A 26,930-nucleotide genomic window follows, 5' to 3' on the forward strand; every position below is an offset into this window, starting at 1 on the left:
GGCGCGGTTTCCCCTTGTCAGTGGTGCAGGACAGAGGGCAAGGAACAACGTATAGTCGTTTGGATGGGACGAAAAAATGAGGTCCCGTGTAAACATTGGCGTGCACGTAAAAGATCCCTTGGCAGTTGGAATTCGATATCACTTCTGTGGAAGCAGACGTTAAAGCACTAAGATACTACTACTGGAATTCGATATAAGAGTAAAACGTAATGCGGCGGTCCGGTCAAAATTTCCCTCGTGTGTGGCGAATGCCCATATTTATTAGTCTAACTGGAGGAGAACAGTAGGACGTTAAACCCAATTTCATTTCATTTGGCTTTATATAACTATTTAGAATTGGGTGATATTTGACATCGCCTACTTGGGTTTTTTTTATGTTATTTGGATCCACGGTGGCGACATCGCCGGCTCACACGATGTAAGTAAACAGGGCTAAGGCACGTGATTGTTGCAGAGGACTGTGGGATAGGGTAATTAGGGTTAGGGCTAGGGTTACCCCCGTTTACATCTCGCGACCTTGACAAAATCTGCAGGGGGCTTTAATATTTAGATCTAACCCTTATGAGGAAGTCCCGGTGTCGACCGAGAAAGTTTCTCGGGATTTTCCAGTATGGTTTCAACTTGTCAGTAGGAGTTGGACGGGGCCAGGCAAGGAACAGCGTCTAGTCGTTCGGTTGGTACGAGAACCAAGGTCAATTGTAGGCTTACAGGTAAAATTACTCTTGGCGAATGGAGTTCGACAAAGAGTTGGCTAAAGGTTGAGATATATCTAATGTGAAGGCTCAAAGGAAGAGGTAGTCTACCTTATCCGGGTGTTAGTCTCAGCAGGTTAGAAGAGATCGACAAGTTCATATACACTGCTATTAAAGGGAAAATAACACTCTTGCTGGCTTGACAGCTCCAGAAAATAAAAAAATAGCCTTATTCTAAGTACTAGATGCGTTAGTGTCCTACCTGTTGTGTAAATTATCCATTAAATCCTATTTTACTTGTCCAAAGGGTTCAAAAATATTTTTAAATCTAAGTCACATTTGAAAAGCTTTACGCCAGGCTTTTGAAATCATTTAGTTGAATTTTTCCAATTTTTTAAATTAGGTGTGTTAAGTTGAAATTTGTATCATCAATTAATTGGAATATTGTAAAATAGTACAATTTGTTGACCAGAATAAAGATTGGTACATATTATTCAGTGAAAACAAGAATGGTATTGAGCCTTTAAGGTAAATAAAACGATAGATATGGCTGGACATGAAAAAATCTTTATCATTTCGTTCTTATCTCAACGCAAATCAAATTTAAAAGACAGTTACTTAGTGAATCCGGCTATTATTAGTGGTATTCATTAAAGAAATAACCAAAAGAATGTAGGGGAGACAACTCTTTATTCATGATGGTTACAGACCACCATTGATTTCCTAGCAAGATAACAATCCGATTTACAGATTGCGGTAACCAACTCTCATTTACCATCTGAATCAAAATTCTACATTAAACTCATTTCTTCCGGTCCAGGGGACGGGAGTTTGGGGGCTGGAAGGAGTCCACATCCTAATGGTTAAAATCATATACCCAACTCGGTTCTGGATTCTTGCATTGGCTGTACAGGCAAAATGTCCTCATAGCATAGGTATGGCGTATGCCCGTCTTCATTAGCCCAGTTCGGAGCAGAACAGTAAGACGTTAAACTCCATTTCATTTCTTTCATTGGCATAACCATTAACATTTCTTACCTGTTGACCACCAGCCTGAAAATTACGAATAATGTGCAAAACTGAGAGAATGGTCTAACGTGTGGACCCGGAGAAGATTTACGAGGTTAGACAGGAGACCCTGCTCCTTGCCACGTACAAGTGTGGAATCTAAGAAGAAAGGATTTAATATTGCAGACATTTATAATCAGCATTATTGTTGTAAGGTTGCTTGTTGGGAGCCACGGTGGCTCAGTGGGTAGGATGTTAGCTCGATAACCTGGAGGTCCCATGTTGGATCCCTGCATTGGCTGAGAAAGTCCATCAGGATTTTCTGGCGTGGTGACCCCTTGTTAGTGGTGTAGGACTGAGGGCCTGACAAAGGACAAAGTATAGTCTTTCGAATGGGACAAAAACTGAGGTCCCGTGTACACATTGGCGTGCTTATAAAAGAACCCTTGACAGTTGGTATTCGAAATAAGAATAAGCCATAGCGCCATTGTCCTAGCAAAATTTCCCTCATACCACACTGCATGGAATATGCTCGTCTTCATTAGCCCAATAGGAGCAGAACAGTAGGATGTTAAGCCCCATTTCATTTCATTTCATTTCAGGTTGCTTGTTAATCATTTATGCATACCAACAACCCAAAAACCTCTAGCAGTGATGAATCTAGTGATCATGCTTTTAGCCATCAGCGGACGAAAGTTGGTCATCTCCAATCCAACTTCAACATGACATAAAATGCAAAGACCCATAACCATGTACTATAATGCACAAAAATCAAAACACCAAATACTTAGAATAAAAATATTTTATTGATAAATTATAAAATAAGCATACATGTACATAATTTCTCCCAAGATAAAAAAAAATTGATAATAACTTCTTCTCAAGAGCAAACATGAGTATCAATAGAAATATGAAAATATTTGTTCTCAATTTCCGTTACAGAAACACTCTTCTTTAGGCTTTGCATCGCCATTTTCTGAAAGTTCGAATTTGTTCATCAGAGCTTTATAAGAGTATGGCACAATCTCAGACTTTATTGTCGGATAAAACACATATCAACATTTGGCATCTTCAGATAATACGTGTTAGGTATTAATAATATTATTTTAAATTTAAACATGCATGTACAAAAATGAGAGAGAAATGAGGTTTGACGTCCACACGACACAAACTAGGTCATTTTGGGACTAACACATGGTTCTAGTTTATTTCAATAATTTGCTTGTGCTTAGGGGTCTTTAGCAGTGGGAGGAAACCGGAGGACCCGGAGAAACCCCACGAGGTTGGACAGACGATCCTACTCCTTGTCACGTACAACCAGGGATTCGAAACCCCGCCTTATGATACAGCGCACACATGCTTATTCGGCCATCCACCACCCCCCCCCTTCTCCATAGAATGGACAGAAAACCAATATAATTGATTATAGTAGCCTCTATTGAGCTAACAATAAATGTGCACAACAGACCGACTAGATAAATTAACTTGTAAAGATGCATTATGTAAGAGATATTGCAGGTTTGAATTTTGGCTTTAAATATTATACAAATTATTAGTCAAACATTTATTCACATGACAACCCCATCATCACCATAGTTACTACAATAATAAACATTTATTCACATGACAAGCCCATCATCACTATCAGTACCTTTACTACAATAATAAACATCATAGACTACATCTTGTCAAAAATTCAAACACTGCTCAGAATAAAGTAATTTAACGAAATTTCCAATATCAGTATTTTCATTAAAAGATACATTATGTAAGATTTAGAGTAAGATGTTGTTGTTGTTCTTAGTGTTTTAACATCCGCTTCCACCAAGGTGATATCGCAGACAAGTCTTATTTTTTTTTTTTATTAACTTAGCGCACGCACAGGGGTCTTTCCTGTGGGAGGAAACCGGAGTACCCGGATTAAACCCACGAGGTTGAGAAAGCACCCCTATCTCCAAGCCACATACGCTCACACCTGCGATCGAAACCACAACCGCAAGGCAGAGGTGACCGGCCAGCCAGATAGAGGTCAAAGCGGGCACTCTAGACCACTAGGCTATCCCAACCCCCCTAGCGTAAGAGCCGGCCATTCTTACTATAATAGTTTAAAAATAGTTAAAAATGAATTCATTGAAAATTTTATGAATGTTTGAAGTTTTGACAAGAAATAGCATAAATTGTTTTGTCAAGTATCATTGCCACGCCCACCACATTACTTTATTCTAAGTGAAGTTATGAATGTTTGAAGTTTTGACAAGAAATATCCTAAATAGTCTTGATTGTAAAGTACCATTGCTACGATAATAAGAGGAAGTCATGAATTTTCTTTCTTCAATCCCCAGTCTCCGGTTAACAAAGATATGGTGGACATTGTATATAACATATAGACAGAGAGAGAGAAATAGGGTTTAACGTCTACTCGACACAAACTAGGTCATTTCGGGACTAACATATGGTTTAATTTTATTTCAAAAATTCGCTTGCGCAGTGGGAGGAAACTGGAGGACCCGGAGAAAACCCATGAGGTTGGACAGGCGACCCTACTCCTTGTCACGTACAACCTGGGAATTGAAACCACGCCAGTTAACTCAATGACAGGCCTTGTTATACAGCACGCACATGCTAACCATTCGGCCATCCAACCCCCCTATAACATATAAAGCCAAAAAACAGACCTGATATACATGTAGGTAGATTTACTCTTGCATAATTTATCTTTAAATATCATATTTAAAACAGTTAACAACAACGGCAAAAAAATATAAAATTATTAAATACGAAGGTTTAGTTATAAGCATGATAAAATAATGGAATGGGGTTTATCGTCTGGTCAACACAGTCAGAGACTAACACATGGTAATTTTTATTAAATGGATGAAATGGAAAGGGTTTAACGTCCTAGTACTCTGCACTGACTGGGCTAATGAAGACAGGCTTACACCATACAGTGTGCTCTGAGGGAAATGTTGCTCATACAGCGACGTTATTGCCTACTCCAATATCAAATTCCAACTGCCAAGGGATCTTTTACTTGCACGCCAATGTGTACACATAGGACCTCAGTTTTTCGTCCCATCTATTCAATGAATACATGTGCAAGTAGAGCAAGGAAAATTTTGCATGCCAATGTGTAGGCTACATGGGGAAGGGGGTGGGGGCCTTATACATAATTTACCCTTATACATAATTGACCCGTGAAAGCAAAATGATTCGGATATGTTGGACGATATGAACAAAAATGTCAAAATAGACTAAAAAAAAAAATATGAATTTTAATTATATAACATGAAAGGTAAAAATTTAAATTTAAGAAATAAAGCAAACTAAAAAAAAAAAAAATTTTTTTAGGCCAAGTGAAACATTTTTATTCATATCGTTAAACAATGACTTCAGACTCATTTTGCTATCACAGGTCACATATATATTAATACTTGTATATTAAAATATAGAAATTTAATAAATAAAATCAAGTCATATGTCTGTTAGCTACGATAGTTTACCAATTTAAATGATATTATTTGCGAAGCATGATACAAAAACTTTGACACTGATCATGGAAGTGGTAATGTCTTCATAAAAAAAATAACAGGATTCAGACCACATATGACATGCAGATATTTTCCTCTAAAAGTGTCATATTGGTCTGAATCCTCTTGTCTTTTTAAAAAGCATAAAAGCATTGCCCCTCAGGAAAAAGATAGATATATTTGTTTTTAAATTATCATTAAAACTTTTGCAATGCCTTGAAAAATAAAACCCAGGTATTGTCACTATGTGATCAGTATTAAAATAGATTATTTGTATCTCTTTTCCCATCAAAATTTGATTTCAAACCAATCTGATTAAAACACAGATCCTATTTCGTTTAGTTTTTATAGTTCAAAATTCTGTTTTACTTGTCTTTACTGCACTAGGATCTGGAAGATTTGTTATCATTGATGTGTTCTGAATGATGTGAGCTATTAGCTAATGAAACGGTCTGTTACGGCGAGTTTTAGGCATGTTAGGCACAGAACTGTGTGTAATCCACTAGTAACATCAATGCTGATTGGTTAATCAAATGTCTGACATCATAGGGTCAAAAGCCGCTCGTATGACCTCTGACGCAACCTATCGCTACAACCGGTCAGATCTTCATGTAGTGTAGGCCATCGAAAGTATAAAAAAAACGTAACGAAATATAGATCTGTATTTTAGTCAGATTGATGATCTTCAAATAAATGAGAAATGACAAAGCCAGATAAATATATAAAAATAAATACTACAATTGCTGATCCTATTGTTGAATATTACTAATAGCTGAACAATATAAACTTAAGTACACAGGCCTTTAAATTATAAACTGAAATATATTATTTACATTTTATTTTTGGCAACATTATTCCATGAAAGGTTCATATTGTATGAATATTGTTCATCAAAAAATATATATATTATATAGCCTAGGTAGACGTACTGACATTTTGGCCACAGGATTAACGGGAGGGTAGGGTTCCTACTGAATCTAACGTTACCTTGCACCCAATGGGAAATGAACCCATGACGGCACCCATTCGTCTTGCTGTTGCCAGTCGAATACTCTACCACTGAGCTATCGCACAAACCTCTGTGGCCCAAATGCAGTACATTCAGCCTAAAGACCCTTGACTTTGAGCATTCTGTTCTCATTGTTATTTTTTTCATCAAAGCCAGGTCTGTTAAGTACATGTATTTCCACATATTGCCACTTGCTGAATACAGTAAAGTTTCAAGGTGGGTGACAAACTGTGATAGCGAGTGATAACTTACTTGCCTGTTTTGGGTTTTTTTTTTATTACAGGTGAGTTCAGGAATATGGGAGTGATTGATCCCTTTTTACGACAAGGTCTGTCATGAAGATATTTTCATGCTTACTTTGTTCATGAGGCTCGTTGTGCAAAGTCTCCCCTTTCTCCCCACCCCCACCCTTCCTTAACAAGGTCCATTTAGAACAGATATTTTCATACACTAACTTTGTTCAAGAGGCTCGTTGTGCAATTGCTTCCCTTTCTCTCCCCCTCCCCTTTCTCAACAAGGTCCGTCTAGAATAGATATTTTCACACTAACTTTGTTCAAGAGGCTCGTTGTACAATCTACTAAAAGTTATATTATATATACATCAATAAATAATGAAATCTTAAAATAAAAATACTGCGTAACATACAACAAAAAATCCTAAATATAAGTTTCATTTCAATAAATAAGTATTTAAAATACAATCCAAGATTTTTTTAGGAATCTTTGAGAATATACAAGAAAATGTTTAACAATGAGATTAAATAAAATAAAACAAAAAACTCAAGGTATAAAAAAAATTTAAAAAATGGAAAGCGTGTATTGGAATACACCAACTAGAAAAAGGGCCATCTGACAGAAGTTTTCCTAGAAACATGAAAATAAAAAAAATAACGATCACTCAGTGATTAAGAATATGTTTGCAATGACAATTTGGCTTAAGTGAGAATAGGTAGGACTTTCCTGTCCAACTCTATATCCACTCGGTACACCACTTTCATTTGAACAACCTCTTATCTTCATACTCATAGAAATCCATTCAGCCATTCTGAAGATTTCTTAAGATTACCTAAATTTCCCCTTAACGCAACCCTACCCAAAACATATGGGAGGAAGCAACTTCATTTAACAATTCTTAATAAATAACATCCTGTCAACATACCAAATTTTGCATTTTCTTTTTTTGAACTATTAAAATCAGAACAGCCAGTTCTATATCTGAATCTTACATAATGCATCTTTAATAGGGCCTGACATTTTCTCAAGTACACCTAATATCATTAATTCCAGGCCTGGCATCATACCTACCAAATTTTGTTAAAATCCATCAAGCAGTCAAGGGGAAAAGTCGAAATTGACTAATTATTTGCGCTGGCCGGACCGAAGTGACAACATAAGCCCTTTGGATAGATGGCTTGATGGGCTAAAAACAGAATTTATGGAATTATGAATGGACGAGTTTAAAGCCATGACCGGTATCCACGTGTTTAGGTGGAAGCCATTTCATTTGTTTTCGTTTTAAACATCGAAATATACAATCACAGCAACAACATACGGAGCCGGCACTTGGAAAATTCACAGCTTTTATCAATGGTTTTGTTATTCTAGGAAAATTGCTGTCCCAGTGCTGTTCAAAGTCTGATGTAGTTGGCAGATGAAACGTAAAATCTGTCCAACATTTGGAAACGGAGTACAAAGCACGGACATTGCGATCTTTTTTACTCCATTCTTGCTCAAGCTCCTCTCCTAAATTGTAACAAACCCAATCTTTGGTGAATGTTCCGATGGTTTGGGTTCCTGATTCAGGATCGGAGGGTTTTGAGTAACGACATGTCTGGATAGCTACAAACTCGTGACTAATGTAGCGAATGGTCTTGGTCCATATATAGGAGTAGGGTGTGTCCAGGACTAGAAGAAGACGTGATCCAGATCCAGCATTTTTATTAGTCCACCATTCTAGTATTGTATCCAGTTTTAATGTATCATTTCCTGTAAAATAAAACAAACCGTCAAATTTAATAGTAAGGAGGTCTATAGGCCTTTCCTGCTCATTGAAAATGATACGAAATTAAATGGGGTTTAACATCCTACTGTTTTGCTCCGACTGGGCTAATGAAAACGGGCAAAACGTCATACAGTGTGCTATGAGGGAAATATTTTATCCGGACAGTGTCGCTACTGCCTACTCTTATATCGAATTCCAACTGCCAAGGGATCTTTTATGTGCACGCTAGTGTGTACATGGGACATTGGCTAGACAGGCATCCTTGTCAGGCCCTCTGTCCTGCACCACTGACATGGGTAAACCACATCAGAAATACTGAGGCTTTACATGTAAATGGACAGTCTTATACATATAAAGAACATAATAAATAAAAGTAGATTGGTTCACATGTATGTCAACTACAAAATGATATAATATTGCCCAATAACCCTATCTAACCTGGGGATCACGTGGCTAAGTGGGTAAGACGCTAGCTCGCTAGCCTGGAGGTCGGGTGTTGGATCCCTGCATTGGCCGAGAAAGTTCATCCAGATTTTCCGGCATGGTTCTCCCTTGTCAGTGATGCAGGACGGAGGGGCTGACAAGGAAAGCTGTCTAGTCATTCGGATGGGACGAAAAACCGAGGTCCCATGTACACATTGGCGTGCACGTAAAAGATCCCTTGGCAGTTGGAATTCGATATAAGAGTAGGCCGTAGTGCCGCTGTCCGGGCAAAATTTCCCTCATAGCACACTGTATGGCGTATGCCCGTCTTCATTAGCCCAGGTTAGGAGCAGAACAGTAGGACGTTAAACTCCATTTCATTTCATTTTCATTTCCTATCTGAACTCTGAGCCCATTGTACATGTATGATTGACTTGATAATCACGACTGAATTTCTGGACATATGGCCAACCTTGCATGGAAATTGAGAGTTTTTACTTTTTCAAAAAAGTATCACAGAGCTTGACTATGACAAAGCCTTAGAAGATTCTCTCAAACCAAATTAACTAATTTTATTTACTAAACTGAGTGGGACACGTGTCGCATTGTTTCTATTGCTTCTATTCTAGTTTTTTCTGAGTTATCTGGTGAGGTTTTTTTTCCATTTTGTGTGAAGCCAGCATTATTACAGTCCCAGGACTGTACATCCAACCTCGTGAGTTTTATCCGGGTCCTCCGGTTTCCTAAAGACCCCTACATGTATGTGCAAGCAAATTATTGAAATAAAATTGAATCATATGTTCGTCTCGAAATGACCTAGTTTGTGTCGAGTGGACGTTAAACCCTCTTTCTCTCTCTCCCAGGACTCCCAGCGCAGTGGACACTTATGGCCAGCCCTCGGGTCCACTCGCTTGATTTGAAATACATGTATACTGTACGTTTGTTTGTTGTTCATTGCTTGCAATAACTGTGTACATGTAGTTTGTGAGTCTGGTCCACAGGTTTGTCTTATAGGTTCTATTTGTGTGTAGTGCGGTCCTCCTACACTTACTATTAGAGAGAGAGATAGAGAAATGGAGTTTAACGCCCATTCTACACAAACTAGGTCATTTCGGGACTAACACATGGTTCAATTTTATTTCAATAATTCGCTTGCAAGTACATGTAGGGCTGACCTTAAAAATATCTTTGTTTCGCCAAACCCGACCCACAATCGAGGAGAAGGGTCGGTAGGTCGGGTTTTTTTTCAGATTTTTTTTTAAAGAGCTAATTTGACAGCTTGATAATTTTCTGGGGGGAAACATTCGTCTTTTTTTATTGTCAAAAAAATCAATGAGTATGACATCGGGATTTTTCGTGATGCACGACTCCGAGACTCGCACACGATTTGCCACGAACTCTAAGTGTGAAACCCCTTCAACACGTTTTTAACGTTGAAAATATCTTCATGTTTAAAACGACGCCCCACAGACATAGAGGCAGAATCATTTCGTGGGAATGGACGTGCTTTCGTCTGCAACCATTTTGTTGAGAAGCGACACCTATGACGCTTTCGTCTTGATCAACCAGTTTCAATAATGAATCAAACCATAGCCATAGTAAAGGGAAATAACTCTCATGATATATTTCAGGTTGACACACAAAATAAAATAAAAAGATCGCGGAAAAGTGCAATAAAATAATTTAAGTCGGGGGTGGTTTTAGTTAGTCGGTCGCGTTAGGCGAAACAAAGATATTTTTAAGGTCAGCCTAGGGGTCTTTAGCAGTGGGAGGAAACCAGAGGACCCAGAGAAAACACACAAGGTTGGACACGCGAATGGGGAATCGGAACCACGCCAGTTGACTCAATGACAGACCTTATGATACAACTCGCACGTCCTGATCATTCGACCATCCATCACCCCCGACTATTAGAGAGATTACACAATCTGTACTTACCAGTTAATGCCCATTCACCTGTTTCATAAACCTCACCACTATAATACAAAATATACGTATCAAATCTAGGCCCATCTGAAGTTCTTCGATCAAAAAAGGTTTTGATTTTGGACTGTATATAATCAGGACTCAGACCACTTGTTGAATAATCGCAGCCGTAATTTTCTATCATGTTAAAATTGAAGAATTGTTGCATGTAAGATAGTGTAGCTGTAGATTTAGCGTTACCATCTTGAATAGAAGCTGAAGTGATTATTGTTGTTGTACCATCTGGTCTGTAAAAATAAAACCAAGGAATAATTATAATCACTGTGTAAGAAATCTGCTATGAGAGACATTTTTCCGGGACATCGGCATTGTGATCCATTCTTTTAACACAAATTCCAACTGTCAATTGTTCTTTTACGTACACGCCTATGTGTATGCAGTACCCCAGGATTATTGTGTCATCCAAATGACTGGACGCTGTTCTTTGCCAGGATTCTGTCCTCAGTCCTGCATCCTAAAGAAACTGCCCTTGGCTAACATCAGGTTCAAACCCAAGACTTTCAGGTTTGCGAGCGAGCATCTTACTCCACAAGTCACTGTCTCACATAAGTCTAGAGTATATTATTATTATCTGAATAAAATGCCCACACCGAGTTTGATATTTCTACCATAATTCCCCTCCCCCAAAATAGATAACACATTTTAATTATTTGCACATTTAACTTTTTATAAAACATCAAACAATCAAGTTGTTGACCATCGTTAACCAGACCAGAAAATTGACGTTAATTGACGTAATGAAACTATATCACAAGCTTCATCACTCTCCCAGTCAGTCAAATACGTTGAACTGAAACCAGAGTTCTACTTTTAACTCTGGATTATCCAGCCTAACGCAAGTGGATTGTAAGGCCTGATTGAAACTATGGATTATCTGGCCAAAGGCAAGTGGAATGTGAGGCTTGATTTAAACTACTACACTGATTATTTGGCCTAATGCAAGTGGATCATGAGGCCTGATTAAAACTATGGATTATCTGGCCTAACGCAAGTGGAACGTGGGGCCGGATTATATAGCCTAACGCAAGCATTTATTACATGTACATGTAAAATTGTAAGTTAAAGTTTTACCTGAGTTTATTTATGGGTGCTATAATGGCATATCCTGTACATGTTCCTCCAAGAGATTCTCCCAGACTCCATACTAATGATAATGTCATACATTCGATGGGTAAAACCATAAAAACTAGAGATAGACTGTAGCCGTTTCTCGTCTCCCAGCCAATACCCAGTAAAATAACGGTTGTTAAAACAGACAAACAAATCAAACGCTGTGATATCAAACTAAAATGACGCACACCTTTGGCGGCCATGATTCTAATATAACTCTGTAGTTCGTCTGATAAGCTTTGATATGTTAAATTACATTCGGTGATTTTACCCATTAGCTTCCAACATGTGATAAAGAACAGAAGATGACACAGAAGCCAGAGAACGGCAAACACCATGTAAATCGGAAAAACAACGAACCACTCTTTATGAGTCGTTGATCTCACTCCGATTAAAATTCCCAACGAGAGCTGTAAGAAAAATATACCTAATACTGTCAAATGGCGCACTGATTTCCTCTGGCGAAAAAACGACTGCCATCTTTCTAATGTTGTTAATCTTGAGAAATAGAAATCTATGATTGGTTGAAATGAGTGTCGTCCAACAAAACACACAAGCGCGTATTTATTCACAGTGAGTTTTAAATCGGGAAAATAAACAAAGGCACTGATTAAAAGAAGACAAAGCAAACTAACAATGGCTAGCATTGATTTCATTCTAAGCGCGATAATATGCAACACGTAGGCTAAAATCAGGAAAGACAAAGACACTGCGTCCATCCCGGTTACAAGACTAGCAGCTATTAATCCAACGGATTCCAGTCCTTCCGGCACTGTCAATAATATTGCTTCGTATTTAACAATATGAAGAAATCGTTCCAAAATATTCCAGAACCAACCAAGACCCATACTTATAATAAAGAGGAACTCCATGACTTCGTGTAGAACACTCTCTTCATAATTTGATTGATTGGAGAATGCGATTATCCCTAATATACCCCCCAACCATATATGGAACAGGGATCTTCCAAAATTCACCATTCCAAAATAAAAACGTAAGGCAAATGATATGGCAAATACGAATATTCCTAACAAAGCTATCACAGAAATTGTTATATTTTTAGTAAAAGTCCATTCTGTGTAAAGGCCTAGGCCTAAAGCCACGACTAACACAATATCAGGAAAAAAGCTAAAATAATTAACGGTGATTTGTACACGGACATCTTGGATCTGCTGCATTTTGACTAGAAGGTGTGATATACAATATCTACAAGAAAAAAATCGTCTTAATGGCATTTAGAAGTTGATATATCGAATCACAACAACGTAACTATCTGTACCACATCCTTGATTCTGTTTTACAATGTAGCTCACGTCTGAAAAACAAAGAATTACACATATTAAGTCCTAATTCTTAGCAGTTAATTCAAAATCTCTGAGAGAAAGAGGCAAAAAATTGAGGTCGGTTGTACATGAATTAACAAAGCATTATGTACATGTAACCTAAAGCTATTTTTTTGAAAAAGTCTTAACTCTTGGGAGTTAATTCAGAATCCTTGAGAGGAGGGTGCCAAAATTTTATGTTGATCCTACTCAAATTTGTGGAACCTTATACTTTTATCGACCACTGTGTCTTCTTAGTCTTGCAGACTGAGACTAAGAAGATTACCATTTACCAAGTGTATGGGCTGGTTCAAAAATCTACATAGGATTGACGAAAGATAATCCTGGCTAATAAACTAAATCTTTCGTTGGGCGGGAGCTGCTGCTGATTCAAAGGCAAATTCTGTTGGCTAATGACCACGAGTTGACTTCAGAACATTGTATACAACATGTTTAAACTGGTATATTACAGACCAGAATTTGATACCTAATATAATCACAGGCTGCTGCGACTCCAGGGTTACAGGGTACAATCCTTCAGACTTCTGGTTAATGTTGTCACACATCCCAGTGGTCATGGTGGTTCCGACGGCAGTGGTGTGAATTAAATAGATACCCTACTCATAATTACATGTAAAGGCATAATGCACTAGACTAGCTAAATTTTATATTAAATAATAGAGCACCTGTCGACTTCTGTTTAATTAAAACTTACCAACAAACCTGTTAAATAACAACTCCAACTGTTAGGCAATTACTTTTCCCTTTTTCTCTTTATCGATCACAAACATTCTATAGCCGACGGGATCTACACCGTGGCATGTGAACTATATGACATAATTAAGAAGATGCAATGAAACCATCGTCGTTCGAACTCGACAACAGTAAACGAAATGTACATACAGGTAGTCTACGATGTCCAGTCCAGTTGAATATCTGGCGTCTGTGAACTAAGAAAGACCCGAAACGAAATTAATATTTGGATATATTATTTGACATTTTATTGCATTCTAACGTAAGTTAGCACGTTTTTATTTTTAATTTATCTTATATAGGTGCATAGGATTATGTGAAGTATATATTTAACAATTTATATGATTTTTTTAATCCATTTATTTTTTTTTTATCCGGGCACGTTAATTCTATATTTCGATGACACGAAACACTGGATAATCAAATAAGTTCGAGAGGATAACTCTGAGCAACTTTAATGTAACTTCCGGATTTTTGATGAAACGAAAGTAAAGCAAGTTGCACCAACTAATGAAATTAAAGAGAAGTTGTCAGGATTTGTTTTGGATTGTAGATCGTTTAAAGGTAATTAAACCACAGAATAAAAATAGCTTTTTGTTTTATTCCTATAGGTAATCTTGGTTTTAATCCCTTCAAGTGCATGTAAATTAAACAAATGTCAGTATTGTTGTTCCATTCCAAAGATTTCTGATTTTCGTGAAGTCTTTTAGAATTGAAGTGACTGAAATCAGAAATGGTTTTATTTTTCAATCATATTCATTGCCAGTCCTAACTCATGTCATGATCCAAATATTAAAAGGTCACAAGCCGATTGGCTTTGGGTCTCAAACCGCAATGCCAAAACACTACATGGTATCAATTAATCTGCTGACGATCATTGGGCAATACATTAATATTAATAATGCTTCTAACATTGTATCTATCTGTTGACGATCAGGGTGTTAGAATGGCCGAATGGTTTAATGTGTGCATGTTAGATCATAAGGTCTGTCATTGAATCAAGTTGTGTGGTTTCGACTCACCCGCTGGTACGTAACAAGAAGTAGGGTCACGTGTGCTCCACTTTCAGTTTCATCCCATTTCTAAAGATCCCTACATGCAAGTGAATTATTGAAAATAAAATTGAACCATGTTAGTCCCAAAATGACCTGGTGTGTGTTGAGTGGATGTTAAAACCCCATTTCTCTCTCTCCCTCTATCCCTGTTAGCCCATCCCTTAGTACAATAGTATGTTAGTTTTATGGCGTTCAATAATTAGCTTTGCCTGATATGGCTGTCGGTTGCTAAGGTAAACATAATACAATTCCTTATTAACTGGCATTTTATTCTTGACATCTGACTAATGTTCAAGTTGATATTTTGGTCCAATTTTGCGGTTAAAATGTTCAGTTACGGCACCTGGGAATACCTTTAAAGTACCCTGGGCATACCTGGAAACATGCATATCCTTTAACATGTAGGCCTTCTACAAAATCTGAATGTTTTAATATTTAACAGGTTTTGTGGGACGAATAGAGCTACATACCCTCCCACCGTAAAACGCCACTATTATAATTATAAATTGACCTCGCTTTAAAAAAAAAAAGTTTATGTATAGGATACACTGTAGAACCTACTTTAATACAATATACACAATGTACGAATGTCACCCCTGAAAGGAATTAAAATTACATGTTAACAATATAGTTTCTTAAACAATGTGACTAACTTTCCCATGATTAGAGTACAATGCAGGTCACAGGAAAGTATGTGCTTGTGCATAAATGTTTTATTTAATGGGCAAGTTATCTTTTAATATCTCGATTATTCACTGATGGACATAAGAGAAGCCTTGAATTACAGTCATCGTATACGCTACAGTTTCTGGTTTTCTTGAGAGTCTTTTAACTAAGAGAAGCTTCACAGATTCAGACAATTGTATGTTTTAGGGTGAATTAGGAATAGAAAATTTCATATTGTCTGCCATTAAGAAAGCGTTTAGTTCTTTGAGGACTGTCAAACTTAGCATGAGCTCTTTGTGAAGTGGGGGTTGGATGACTGAATGGTTAGCATGTGCGCGCTGTATCATAAAGTCTGTCATTGAGTCAACTGGCGTGGTTTCAATTCCCCAGTTGTACGTGACAAGGAGTAGGGTCGCCTGTCCAACCTCGTGGGTTTTCTCCAGGTCCTCCGGTTTCCTCCCATTGCTAAAGACCCCTAGGCGCAAGCGAATTATGGAAATAAAATTAAACCATATGTTAGTCCCGAAATAACCTAGTTTTGTCGAGTGGACGTGAAACCCCATATCTCTCTCTCTCTCTCTCTTTGGGAAGAATATAGGCCTACAGTAATTATTATTATTTGTCTAGATGGAAATTAAACATTTATATTTTTTTTATTATGTGCCAAACACAGTGACAGATCATCAGATCGCCGTGCCCCAGTGACAAGATTACACCCTAGGGATGGGGGTCCGTTGGGGGGGGGGGGTGTTCTTTCCCCCCTTTAGGTTGAGAGGATCTGGGGGTCATACTCTGAGAATTTCTTTTGAAATTACAGCCTGAAATGCTGGTCTGTGGAGTATATCCCAGGCGGGAAGTCATATACTTAGATCTAAGCAGTTAGCGTGGATCTAGATAAAGTAATCTGAATTAAGATGTTGCAGGTCATACATTTAATTCCGAATAGTACAGAAGGTTCCCTTACCTAACAATTTCAAAACTCATCGAAAAAAAGGCCACTTTGTTTCATGATCTTTGGGAAATGGATCTTTATTATTTTTTTCTACACAATATTAAAAAAAAAATTTTTTTTTATCACAAAATCGCCGGGCACCTTCGGGACCTGGGCCCTAGGCATTTACCTCTGTTGCCCTCGCAATGATTCATCACTTGCCGGACAGAGTTAAGGGAGGGATGATAAGATTGGCTCCTTCCTTCCCTCCATCTTGTCCTTCCTTGAGCATGTCTTTACAACTGTTCATTTTTATACGCCCACATGGAAATGTGGTCGTATATTGCCGTCGCCCCCGTCCGTCGGTCCTTCCAATTGTTTTGAAATTGATATATGTTGTTTGTATAAGTGAGATGAAGAAGCCTATTTAATTTCAATAACTTCTGTTAATTTCTTCTGGAGTTATGGCCCTTGTTTCACTTTGTTGCACCTTGTGAACGCTCTAACGACAAAAGTTATCAACCGATCTGTATGAAATTTATATGCATCATTTAAATTAGTAAAACAAAGAAGCCTATTGAATTTCAGCAATTTCCGTTAATTACATCTAGAGTTATGGCCTTGTTTTACTTTGTTGAATCTTGTGAACGCTCTAATGACAAAAGTTATCAACCGATCTGTATGAAATTGATATGCATCATTTAAATTAGTGAAATGAAGAAGCCTTTTGAATTTCAGCAATTTACGTTAATTTCTTCTGGAGTTATGGCCCTTGTTTCACTTTGTTGCACCTTGTGAATGCTCTAACGACAAAAGTTATCAACCGATCTGTATGAAATTTATATGCATCTTTTAAATTAGTAAAACAAAGAAGCCTATTGAATTTCAGTCATTTCCGTTAATTACATCTAGAGTTATGGCCCTTGTTTCACTTTGTTGAATCTTGTGAACGCTCTAATGACAACAGTTATCATCTGATCTGTTTGAAATTGATATGCATCATTTAAATTAGTGAAATGAAGAAGCCTATTGAATTTCAGCAATTTCCGTTAATTTCTTCTGGAGTTATGGCCCTTGTTTTACTTTGTTGCACCTTGTGAACACTCTAATGACAAAAGTTATCAACCGATCTGTATGAAATATATATGCATCATTTAAATTAGTAAAACAAAGAAGCCTATTGAATTTCAGCAATTTCCGTTAATTACATCTAACGACTCCAGGGTTACAGGGTACAATCCTTCAGACTTCTGGTTAATGTTGTCACACATCCCAGTGGTCATGGTGGTTCCGACGGCAGTGGTGTGAATTAAATAGATACCCTACTCATAATTACATGTAAAGGCATAATGCACTAGACTAGCTAAATTTTATATTAAATAATAGAGCACCTGTCGACTTCTGTTTAATTAAAACTTACCAACAAACCTGTTAAATAACAACTCCAACTGTTAGGCAATTACTTTTCCCTTTTTCTCTTTATCGATCACAAACATTCTATAGCCGACGGGATCTACACCGTGGCATGTGAACTATATGACATAATTAAGAAGATGCAATGAAACCATCGTCGTTCGAACTCGACAACAGTAAACGAAATGTACATACAGGTAGTCTACGATGTCCAGTCCAGTTGAATATCTGGCGTCTGTGAACTAAGAAAGACCCGAAACGAAATTAATATTTGGATATATTATTTGACATTTTATTGCATTCTAACGTAAGTTAGCACGTTTTTATTTTTAATTTATCTTATATAGGTGCATAGGATTATGTGAAGTATATATTTAACAATTTATATGATTTTTTTAATCCATTTATTTTTTTTTTATCCGGGCACGTTAATTCTATATTTCGATGACACGAAACACTGGATAATCAAATAAGTTCGAGAGGATAACTCTGAGCAACTTTAATGTAACTTCCGGATTTTTGATGAAACGAAAGTAAAGCAAGTTGCACCAACTAATGAAATTAAAGAGAAGTTGTCAGGATTTGTTTTGGATTGTAGATCGTTTAAAGGTAATTAAACCACAGAATAAAAATAGCTTTTTGTTTTATTCCTATAGGTAATCTTGGTTTTAATCCCTTCAAGTGCATGTAAATTAAACAAATGTCAGTATTGTTGTTCCATTCCAAAGATTTCTGATTTTCGTGAAGTCTTTTAGAATTGAAGTGACTGAAATCAGAAATGGTTTTATTTTTCAATCATATTCATTGCCAGTCCTAACTCATGTCATGATCCAAATATTAAAAGGTCACAAGCCGATTGGCTTTGGGTCTCAAACCGCAATGCCAAAACACTACATGGTATCAATTAATCTGCTGACGATCATTGGGCAATACATTAATATTAATAATGCTTCTAACATTGTATCTATCTGTTGACGATCAGGGTGTTAGAATGGCCGAATGGTTTAATGTGTGCATGTTAGATCATAAGGTCTGTCATTGAATCAAGTTGTGTGGTTTCGATTCACCCGCTGGTACGTAACAAGAAGTAGGGTCACGTGTGCTCCACTTTCAGTTTCATCCCATTTCTAAAGATCCCTACATGCAAGTGAATTATTGAAAATAAAATTGAACCATGTTAGTCCCAAAATGACCTGGTGTGTGTTGAGTGGATGTTAAAACCCCATTTCTCTCTCTCCCTCTATCCCTGTTAGCCCATCCCTTAGTACAATAGTATGTTAGTTTTATGGCGTTCAATAATTAGCTTTGCCTGATATGGCTGTCGGTTGCTAAGGTAAACATAATACAATTCCTTATTAACTGGCATTTTATTCTTGACATCTGACTAATGTTCAAGTTGATATTTTGGTCCAATTTTGCGGTTAAAATGTTCAGTTACGGCACCTGGGAATACCTTTAAAGTACCCTGGGCATACCTGGAAACATGCATATCCTTTAACATGTAGGCCTTCTACAAAATCTGAATGTTTTAATATTTAACAGGTTGTGTGGGATGAATAGAGCTACATACCCTCCCACCGTAAAACGCCACCATTATAATTATAAATTGACCTCGCTTTAAAAAAAAAAGTTTATGTATAGGATACACTGTAGAACCTACTTTAATACAATGTACACAATGTACGAATGTCACCCCTGAAAGGAATTAAAATTACATGTTAACAATATAGTTTCTTAAACAATGTGACTAACTTTCCCATGATTAGAGTACAATGCAGGTCACAGGAAAGTATGTGCTTGTGCATAAATGTTTTATTTAATGGGCAAGTTATCTTTTAATATCTCGATTATTCACTGATGGACATAAGAGAAGCCTTGAATTACAGTCATCGTATACGCTACAGTTTCTGGTTTTCTTGGGAGTCTTTTAACTAAGAGAAGCTTCACAGATTCAGACAATTGTATGTTTTAGGGTGAATTAGGAATAGAAAATTTCATATTGTCTGCCATGAAGAAAGCGTTTAGTTCTTTGAGGACTGTCAAACTTAGCATGAGCTCTTTGTGAAGTGGGGGTTGGATGACTGAATGGTTAGCATGTGCGCGCTGTATCATAAAGTCTGTCATTGAGTCAACTGGCGTGGTTTCAATTCCCCAGTTGTACGTGACAAGGAGTAGGGTCGCCTGTCCAACCTCGTGGGTTTTCTCCAGGTCCTCCGGTTTCCTCCCATTGCTAAAGACCCCTAGGCGCAAGCGAATTATGGAAATAAAGAAATAAAATTGAACCATATGTTAGTCCCAAAATAACCTAGTTTTATTGGTTGGACGTGAAACCCCATATCTCTCTCTCTCTTTGGGAAGAATATAGGCCTACAGTAATTATTATTATTTGTCTAGATGGAAATTAAACATTTATTTTTTTTTTATTATGTGCCAAACACAGTGACAGATCATCAGGTCGCCGGGCCCCAGTGACAAGATGACACCCTAGGGATGGGGGTCCGTTGGGGGGGGGGGTTCTTTCCCCCCTTTGGGTTGAGGGGGTCTGGGGGTCATACTCTGAGAATTTTTTTTGAAATTACAGCCTGAAATGCTGGTCTGTGGAGTATATCCCGGGCGGGAAGTGATATACTTAGTTCTAAGCAGTTAGCGTCGATCTAGGTTAGTAATCTGAATGAAGATGTTGCAGATCATACATTTATTTCCGAATAGTACAGAAGGTCCCCCTACCTAACAATTTCAAAACTCATCGAAAAAAAGGCCACTTTGTTTCATGATCTTTGGGAAATGGATCTTTATTATTTTTTTCTACAAAATATTAAAAAAAAAATTTTTTTTATCACAAAATCGCCGGGAACCTTCGGGACCTGGGCCCTAGGCATTTACCTCTGTTGCCCTCGCTATGATCTGTCACTGTAACAGAGTTAAGGGAGGGGTGATAAGATTGGCTCCTTCCTTCCCTCCATCTTGTCCTTCCTTGAGCATGTCTTTACAACTGTTCATTTTTATGAAACTTATGTACACACCAGCCTATTACATGTATATACTCTTCCAAAAAAGTAGGGGATATTCAGAAACAATACAAAACTGCTGAAATGCACTGCTGTTTTTACTGGAGGTAACCAGTGTATGTTAATACCAGGCGGATTGCCTACACCTGAACATAAACAGTTCTTATGGGCGGCTTATCTGACGGCCCCATTTCACTCGCAAAGAGATACACCGTCAAAAGTGAAAATGGACATTTTTGACTTTTGTCTTAATAATGAGTAATTGCTCCACCAATCCTCAGACATTCAGCAATTCATCGTGGCATGCTCCTAATCAACCGTCCAATCACGATTTGGGGAAATCTGACCCACTTCTCTTGCAGTTCCATGGTCAATTCTTGCAGTTTTGTCTGTTGACGTCGACGAACACGTCTCCCGATCAAATAAACTTAACACACTAAAGCAAAGATACGCTAAACAGTAAATCTTATGCAAGAACCGATAGGAAAGCAAACATGGATAGATAAACCAGCACACGGCAGTTTTCATTAACCCTTCCTTGAAGTGTCAAATTTGACAATGAACCCCTTCCACGTGTATGGCGCTATTGCGTGTCGCATGTGAAGCTAAGTGGTTCTGTTGGGGCGATAAGTTCTTCATCTGTGAACATACTCTCAAAGCATGTCAAGTGTCCATGACTATTTATCACATCACAACCTGCATAGGTACATGTATTTGCATTTCAATATCCCCTACTTTTTTTGAAGAGTATATATATAGCTGTTGTGGCTTTTGCTGACTGTTCAAAATATATCTATTAAATTTATTATGCTTGTAAACACATCAATGTATTATACATGTATATAGCTGTTTGCTAATTAGAAATTTTGTGGATCTGATCATTTCTGGTTTCCATAGAAACAAATGTAACATAGATTTTGGCGTACAAACATGCAGGATGATGATGACTGAGGCTTCTGGTGGAGGTTTATGTGTAGACATAAACATACATTATGCAAGAGCTAAATCTGTCTATTGCAGGTCTTTCTTTAGGCCTGAAATGTTATATAAACTATTAATTAGACATTAATTAACTTATCCAGACAATAATCAACTCTTGATGTCATCGCTAGCCTGCGCTATTTACTGGATTAGAATCCGATTTGCTGCATAACTTTCATTCATGAATAATTTATTAATCATGAAATGGATAAACGAGACTATGTTTTTTATCGTATCGACTTTAGTAATGATGTTCAAGGCTAGGCCTACAATTCAATCGCTAAATTCTCGGTTCAGAGTGGATCAATTTGACTGAAATTTTCAACAAATTCCCTTTACATTATCTAGTTTTTAACTCTTATAGTGAGAACTGGCAACTCTTTATCTAATCTCCCATAATATATCTTTAACTGAAGAATGATTTTAATATTTCCAGATTAATTTAAGAGCTTCATTTAAATATGGAAGAAAATGATTCATCTCAGAATAACAAAAATGAACCAAAATCTGATGAAGACACAAAACTACAGGTAGGTTTATTTACATGAAGTTCTAACGTCATATGGCGGTGTTGGGTGGCCTAGTGGTTTAACATGTGCATGTGAAATCATAAAGTCTGTCATTGAGTCAAATGGCATAGTTGTGATTCTCTGCTTGTACGTGACAACCTTGTGGGTTTTCTCCTGGTCCTCCGGTTTCCCCCCACTGCTAAAAACCCCTTTGTGCAATTGAATTATTGAAATATGTTAGTCTTGAAATGACTTAGTTTGTGTCAAGTGGACATTAAACCCCATTTCTCTCTATCGCTTTACCATCATATCCTAGTTCTGATTCAAAGTTCGAATCATGGTGTCGACCGAACCGAAAAGGAATCTTTGGGATTTTCAACCCCAGTTCTACCCTGTCAGGGGTGGCGCCTCAGTGGCTGACAAGAAAAATGTGCCTTGTCCTTTAATTGAATGGGACAGAAAACTTTGGTCCACCCATGTACAAATTGTGGGTGCACTTAAAACAACCCCGGATAGTTTAAGGCAATGCAGTACCGGTTTTAGGGGGGGGGCAAAGTGGGACAAATCTCCCGGACCCCACACAATTCTGGGTCATACTAATATTTTATCCCGGATGGAGCCAACCAGTACCTGGGCTGAGGGGGCGAGCCTTGGGGCCCTGGGCAGTAAGGGATATTGGGGGCCCCCGGGACTGGTAGGTACCAACAGATTTTCTGGGGCCCAGGAAATCGCTGCCTAAATTGTCTCGGATGCACTGAAATTAATCCTAATTTTAAAAAAAAAATTCCTGGAGGAAAACACCCCAGGCACTCAAGGGGGCGGAGTACATACTAGTACGATCCGCTGTCAGTACGAACAATTTGAACAAACAACAATGGGGCCCCCGCACAGTTGGTATCTCCCGGGCCCCCCACAAGATTAATCCGGCACTGAGGCAATGACAAGTGGGTCCAAATTCTCCCTCTAACATTGCATAAGTAACCATGGAAAGGAAAAATACCATATGTTAGTCTCAAAATAACTATTGTGTTGACAAGATGTTATACTATACCCCATTCCATTGTCATCGATCAGCATCAATTGCTGATCAAGTGAACAACGGTAATTTGACTGATATTTTGCTGGTTCAATCCGACTAGATCTAATTATTAAAGATACATTTGATTATATATTTGGCCTAAAAACATATTCAAACTAATTAATTTATCATAAATTTGCTTCGAATCATTCTCAAAACATTGTAATTGTCAAGGAATACCCTTGCTATAAAAAATCGATCAAAAGAGGTCATGTTTGTGTCATGTGACTTATGGGTGCGAAGTCGGAGGAGAATTCATTGCATATTTATTACAAATATCGAATCCTAATTAAATTCTCGGATTATCGGATTATTCACTGCCCGCATCTTTTTCCGTGATTTTTATCTCAGAAAGTGTTGTACGTCTAACTCTTCATAAAGTTTATCAACATCTACATCAAGCGCTCAATCTCTGCGTGCAACCTATGACGTCACGCATGTAGATATTCCTAATCGTCGGGCTGTTGATTAGGGGAACCTTGACATTTTTGTCCTGTATACGCTCCAGGGAATCCAGTATTTTTCTAGTAAGATTGGATATCTCTACTTTCCATATATACCAAAATTGTCATACTTTTATTGGAAATAACCACCCGATAAATACTTTTCTGGAAACCTATCTTTAAGGCCAACTCAAGATTTTTTCAAGGTCACTGAGATGTAAATAAGATTGTTGGTGAGATTGTAGGTTAGGGTAAGCATTAGAGCTAGGTCCAGGGTTAGGGTTAGGACTGGGATTAGCGCTAGCCCTGTTTACATCTTGTGACCTTTGACCAAACCGATTCAATCCCAGTGTTGGCTGAGAAAAGTTCTTTGGGATATATCAGCATGGTTTCCTCTTACCAGTGGTGATGGATGGAGAGATAGGCAAGGACGAAAAATATGGTGTGCACATGAAAGAACCCTTGGCAGTAGGAATTCAATGAAGAGACAACATTTCCCTTCATAGCACTCTGCATGCTCGGATGGTGCAGACAATTAGGATTTCAAACTTCATTTCTCATCATAATTGAATTCTGTATTACGATTGGCTATTTTTACAGGATATAACTTCGGCTACACCAGATGCTAATGTAGAAGCAGACGTGACTGAAATGGACAGTGATGAAGAACTATCAGCTTTAATGAACATTGCTACTTTGGTATGTACATTTTTTTTAAATCTTAAAAATGTAGTCGAAGATATCACAGGGTATTGGGTGATAAAAGTATGCAAATGTGTACAAGTAAGAAGGACCAATATAAAGGTCCGGAAATTACCAATCGGATTAAAATACAGATCTGTATTTCGTTTCGTTTTTTTTTTATACTTTTGATTGCCTACATTGCATGAAGCTCTGACAAGTTGTACTGGGAGGTTGTGTCAGGGGTCGTATGAGCTGCTATTGACCCTATGACGTCAGACATTGATTAATCAATCAGCGTTGATGTTTCTAGTGGATTACCCATAGTTCCATGCATGGCACGCCAGACCGTTTCATTGGCTAATCCCTCACTTCAACCAAAATGCCGGTAATATAACAAGTCTTCCAGATCCTAGTGTAGTAAAGACAAGTAAAACAAAATTTTGAACTATAAAAACCAAAACGAAATTTTGAACTATAAAAAACAAAACGAAATAGGATCTGTGTTTTAATCAGATTGAGAAATTACTGAATTAGATTAATTAAAAACTTTCTCAAATAACTTTAATCAGTAATTTTATTTAAACTAACAGGAGGATTCATCGGAAGGAAAGGCACCATCAACAATTACTGGGTGAGTATGTAAGAATTCAGGGGAAGAACGATCTAAGTCACTTTTTTGACTTTTGGCAAAACCGACTTTTGGACGAGAATGCTTGACGCAAACAGAACAACAAGTGGGTTTAATTACAACTTCAAATGATGTTTAAAACGAATCATAATTACCAGTACAACAACTGACTTCCACTTTTCAGCCAAATTAAGGTCAAATGAATACGATGGACTTTTTTTTACCTGAAATTGATTGTTCCACAGAAAGCTTATACAATTTTCTACCATGGCTGATTTTTATTACCAATGGTTCGAAACTATACAATATTCTAAGTTAATCAGTCTACAACTTCAATGTTACTATATGGAAATTATACAAAATACTAGTTTTACACTTTTTTGTCTCGTTAAAACACATTTTAGGCAACAAAATAAAAGTTTTATAGGCTAAAGAATGAAACATCCATAGAAGCTATTTAAATGGCCCCTGCCTTTCAAAGAAAGCATAGGACTATTACATGGGAATCAAATCATTTTTTTTTCAGAACTGGATTGATTTATGATGAAGTATTTTTGAAACATGAATGTGAATTTGATGAGGGTTACCCGGAATGTCCTGATAGAGCACGGGTCTGTTATGAGAGGTGTTGTCAACTTGGTCTAGTTGACAGATGTATTAGAATACCAGTAAGTTGGGGTTTTTTGTTTTTTCATCATAACATGTTTTCTGATGTAGACAAATTGTATAATATATTAGAATATATACCAGAAAGTATTTCATTTAAGACAGTAGTTATTATACATTAGTATACCAGAAAGTATTTTATTAAGACAGAAGTTATAATATATTAGAATATATACCAATAAGTATTTTATTTAGGCAGTAAGTATATTAGAGTAAGTATTTTATTAAGACAGTAGTTATAATATAATATAAGAATACCAGTAAGTATTTTATTAAGACAGTAGTTATAATATATTAGAGTAAGTATTTTATTAAAGATACATTATGGGAGATAAGATAAAGAGACAGCATTTCTCGCTATAATAGTTAAAAACTAGATAGTGTAAAGGTAATTTGCTGAAAATTTCAGTCAGATTGATCCACTATGAGCCGAGAATGAAGCGGGTGAAATTTTCGCATAGTCTCGGTCATCATTACTAAAATCATTAATATAAACAGCATAGTCTCAATTGTCCACTGTTTTGATTTAATTATCAATGGCCGTTAAGCGGCATATAGGAATCTAATCCAGCCAACATCGAAGGCTAGCCTTGACATCGAGAGTTTATTATGGTCTGGATAAGTTAATTAATGTCTAATTGATAATTTAGATAACATTTCAGGCCTAAAGAAAGACTTGTAATAAGCAGATTTTGCTCTTGCATAATGCATGTTTAAGTATTTTATTAAGAAAGTAGTTATAATAAATTAGAATACCAGTAAATATTTTATTAAGACAGTAGTTATAATATATTAGAATACCAGTAAGTATTTTATTAAGACAGTAGTTATTATATATTAGAGTAAGTATTTTATTAAGTATTTTATTTAGGCAGTAGTTATAATATATTAGAGAAAGTATTTTATTAAGACAGTTGTTATAATATATTTTATTAAGACAGTTGTTGTTTTAAATTAGAATACCAGTAAGTACTTTATTTAAGACAGTATAATAAATTAGAATACCAGCAAGTACAATTATTTAGACAGTAGTTAT

The 26,930-nt window shown here is 37.1% G+C and overlaps 2 protein-coding genes across 5 annotated transcripts in view; one reads left to right on the plus strand and one right to left on the minus strand.

Moving 5' to 3' along the window:
- Positions 1 to 6,664: 6,664 nt before the first annotated feature.
- LOC126827527 (transmembrane protein 168) lies at positions 6,665 to 13,963 on the minus strand. 2 transcript variants are annotated; one of them, XM_050556980.2, is made up of 4 exons: positions 13,803 to 13,963; positions 11,719 to 13,072; positions 10,600 to 10,874; positions 6,665 to 8,222 (listed from the first exon to the last, which is right to left on the minus strand). In XM_050556980.2, the coding sequence occupies exons 2-4, from the start codon at positions 12,990 to 12,992 to the stop codon at positions 7,678 to 7,680; spliced, it is 2,094 nt and encodes a 697-aa protein (XP_050412937.2). In that variant the 5' UTR covers positions 12,993 to 13,072; positions 13,803 to 13,963; the 3' UTR covers positions 6,665 to 7,677. The 2 variants fall into 2 exon arrangements, with proteins under 2 accessions (XP_050412937.2, XP_050412930.2); XM_050556973.2 differs by having other exon boundaries at positions 13,795 to 13,963.
- A 4,465-nt stretch (positions 13,964 to 18,428) lies between these two features.
- The window catches only part of LOC126827507 (histone deacetylase 6), a 168,647-nt gene continuing 160,145 nt past the window's right edge, over positions 18,429 to 26,930 (plus strand). For all 3 annotated transcript variants that reach the window (XM_056102111.1, XM_056102113.1, XM_056102112.1), the window contains exons 1-5: positions 18,429 to 18,506; positions 22,323 to 22,416; positions 24,517 to 24,615; positions 25,191 to 25,231; positions 25,755 to 25,896. In XM_056102111.1, coding sequence (XP_055958086.1) covers positions 22,348 to 22,416; positions 24,517 to 24,615; positions 25,191 to 25,231; positions 25,755 to 25,896 — 351 coding nt within the window. In that variant the 5' untranslated portion in view covers positions 18,429 to 18,506; positions 22,323 to 22,347. The remainder of the gene's footprint in view (positions 18,507 to 22,322; positions 22,417 to 24,516; positions 24,616 to 25,190; positions 25,232 to 25,754; positions 25,897 to 26,930) is intronic.

The sequence above is a fragment of the Patella vulgata genome, chromosome 7 (genome assembly GCF_932274485.2).
Source record: "Patella vulgata chromosome 7, xgPatVulg1.2, whole genome shotgun sequence".
In the NCBI taxonomy this organism is placed as follows: domain Eukaryota; kingdom Metazoa; phylum Mollusca; class Gastropoda; family Patellidae; genus Patella; species Patella vulgata.

Excerpts from the sequence above, each read along its gene's own strand:
- LOC126827527 (XM_050556980.2), bottom strand. The coding sequence starts at position 12,992 with ATGCCATTAAGACGATTTTTTTCTTGTAGATATTGTATATCACACCTT. Across the intron at positions 10,875-11,718 it reads GCACCCATAAATAAACTCAG|ACCAGATGGTACAACAACAA; the intron begins GTAAAACTTTAA and ends TTATTTTTACAG. Across the intron at positions 8,223-10,599 it reads AGGTGAATGGGCATTAACTG|GAAATGATACATTAAAACTG; the intron begins GTAAGTACAGAT and ends TTTATTTTACAG.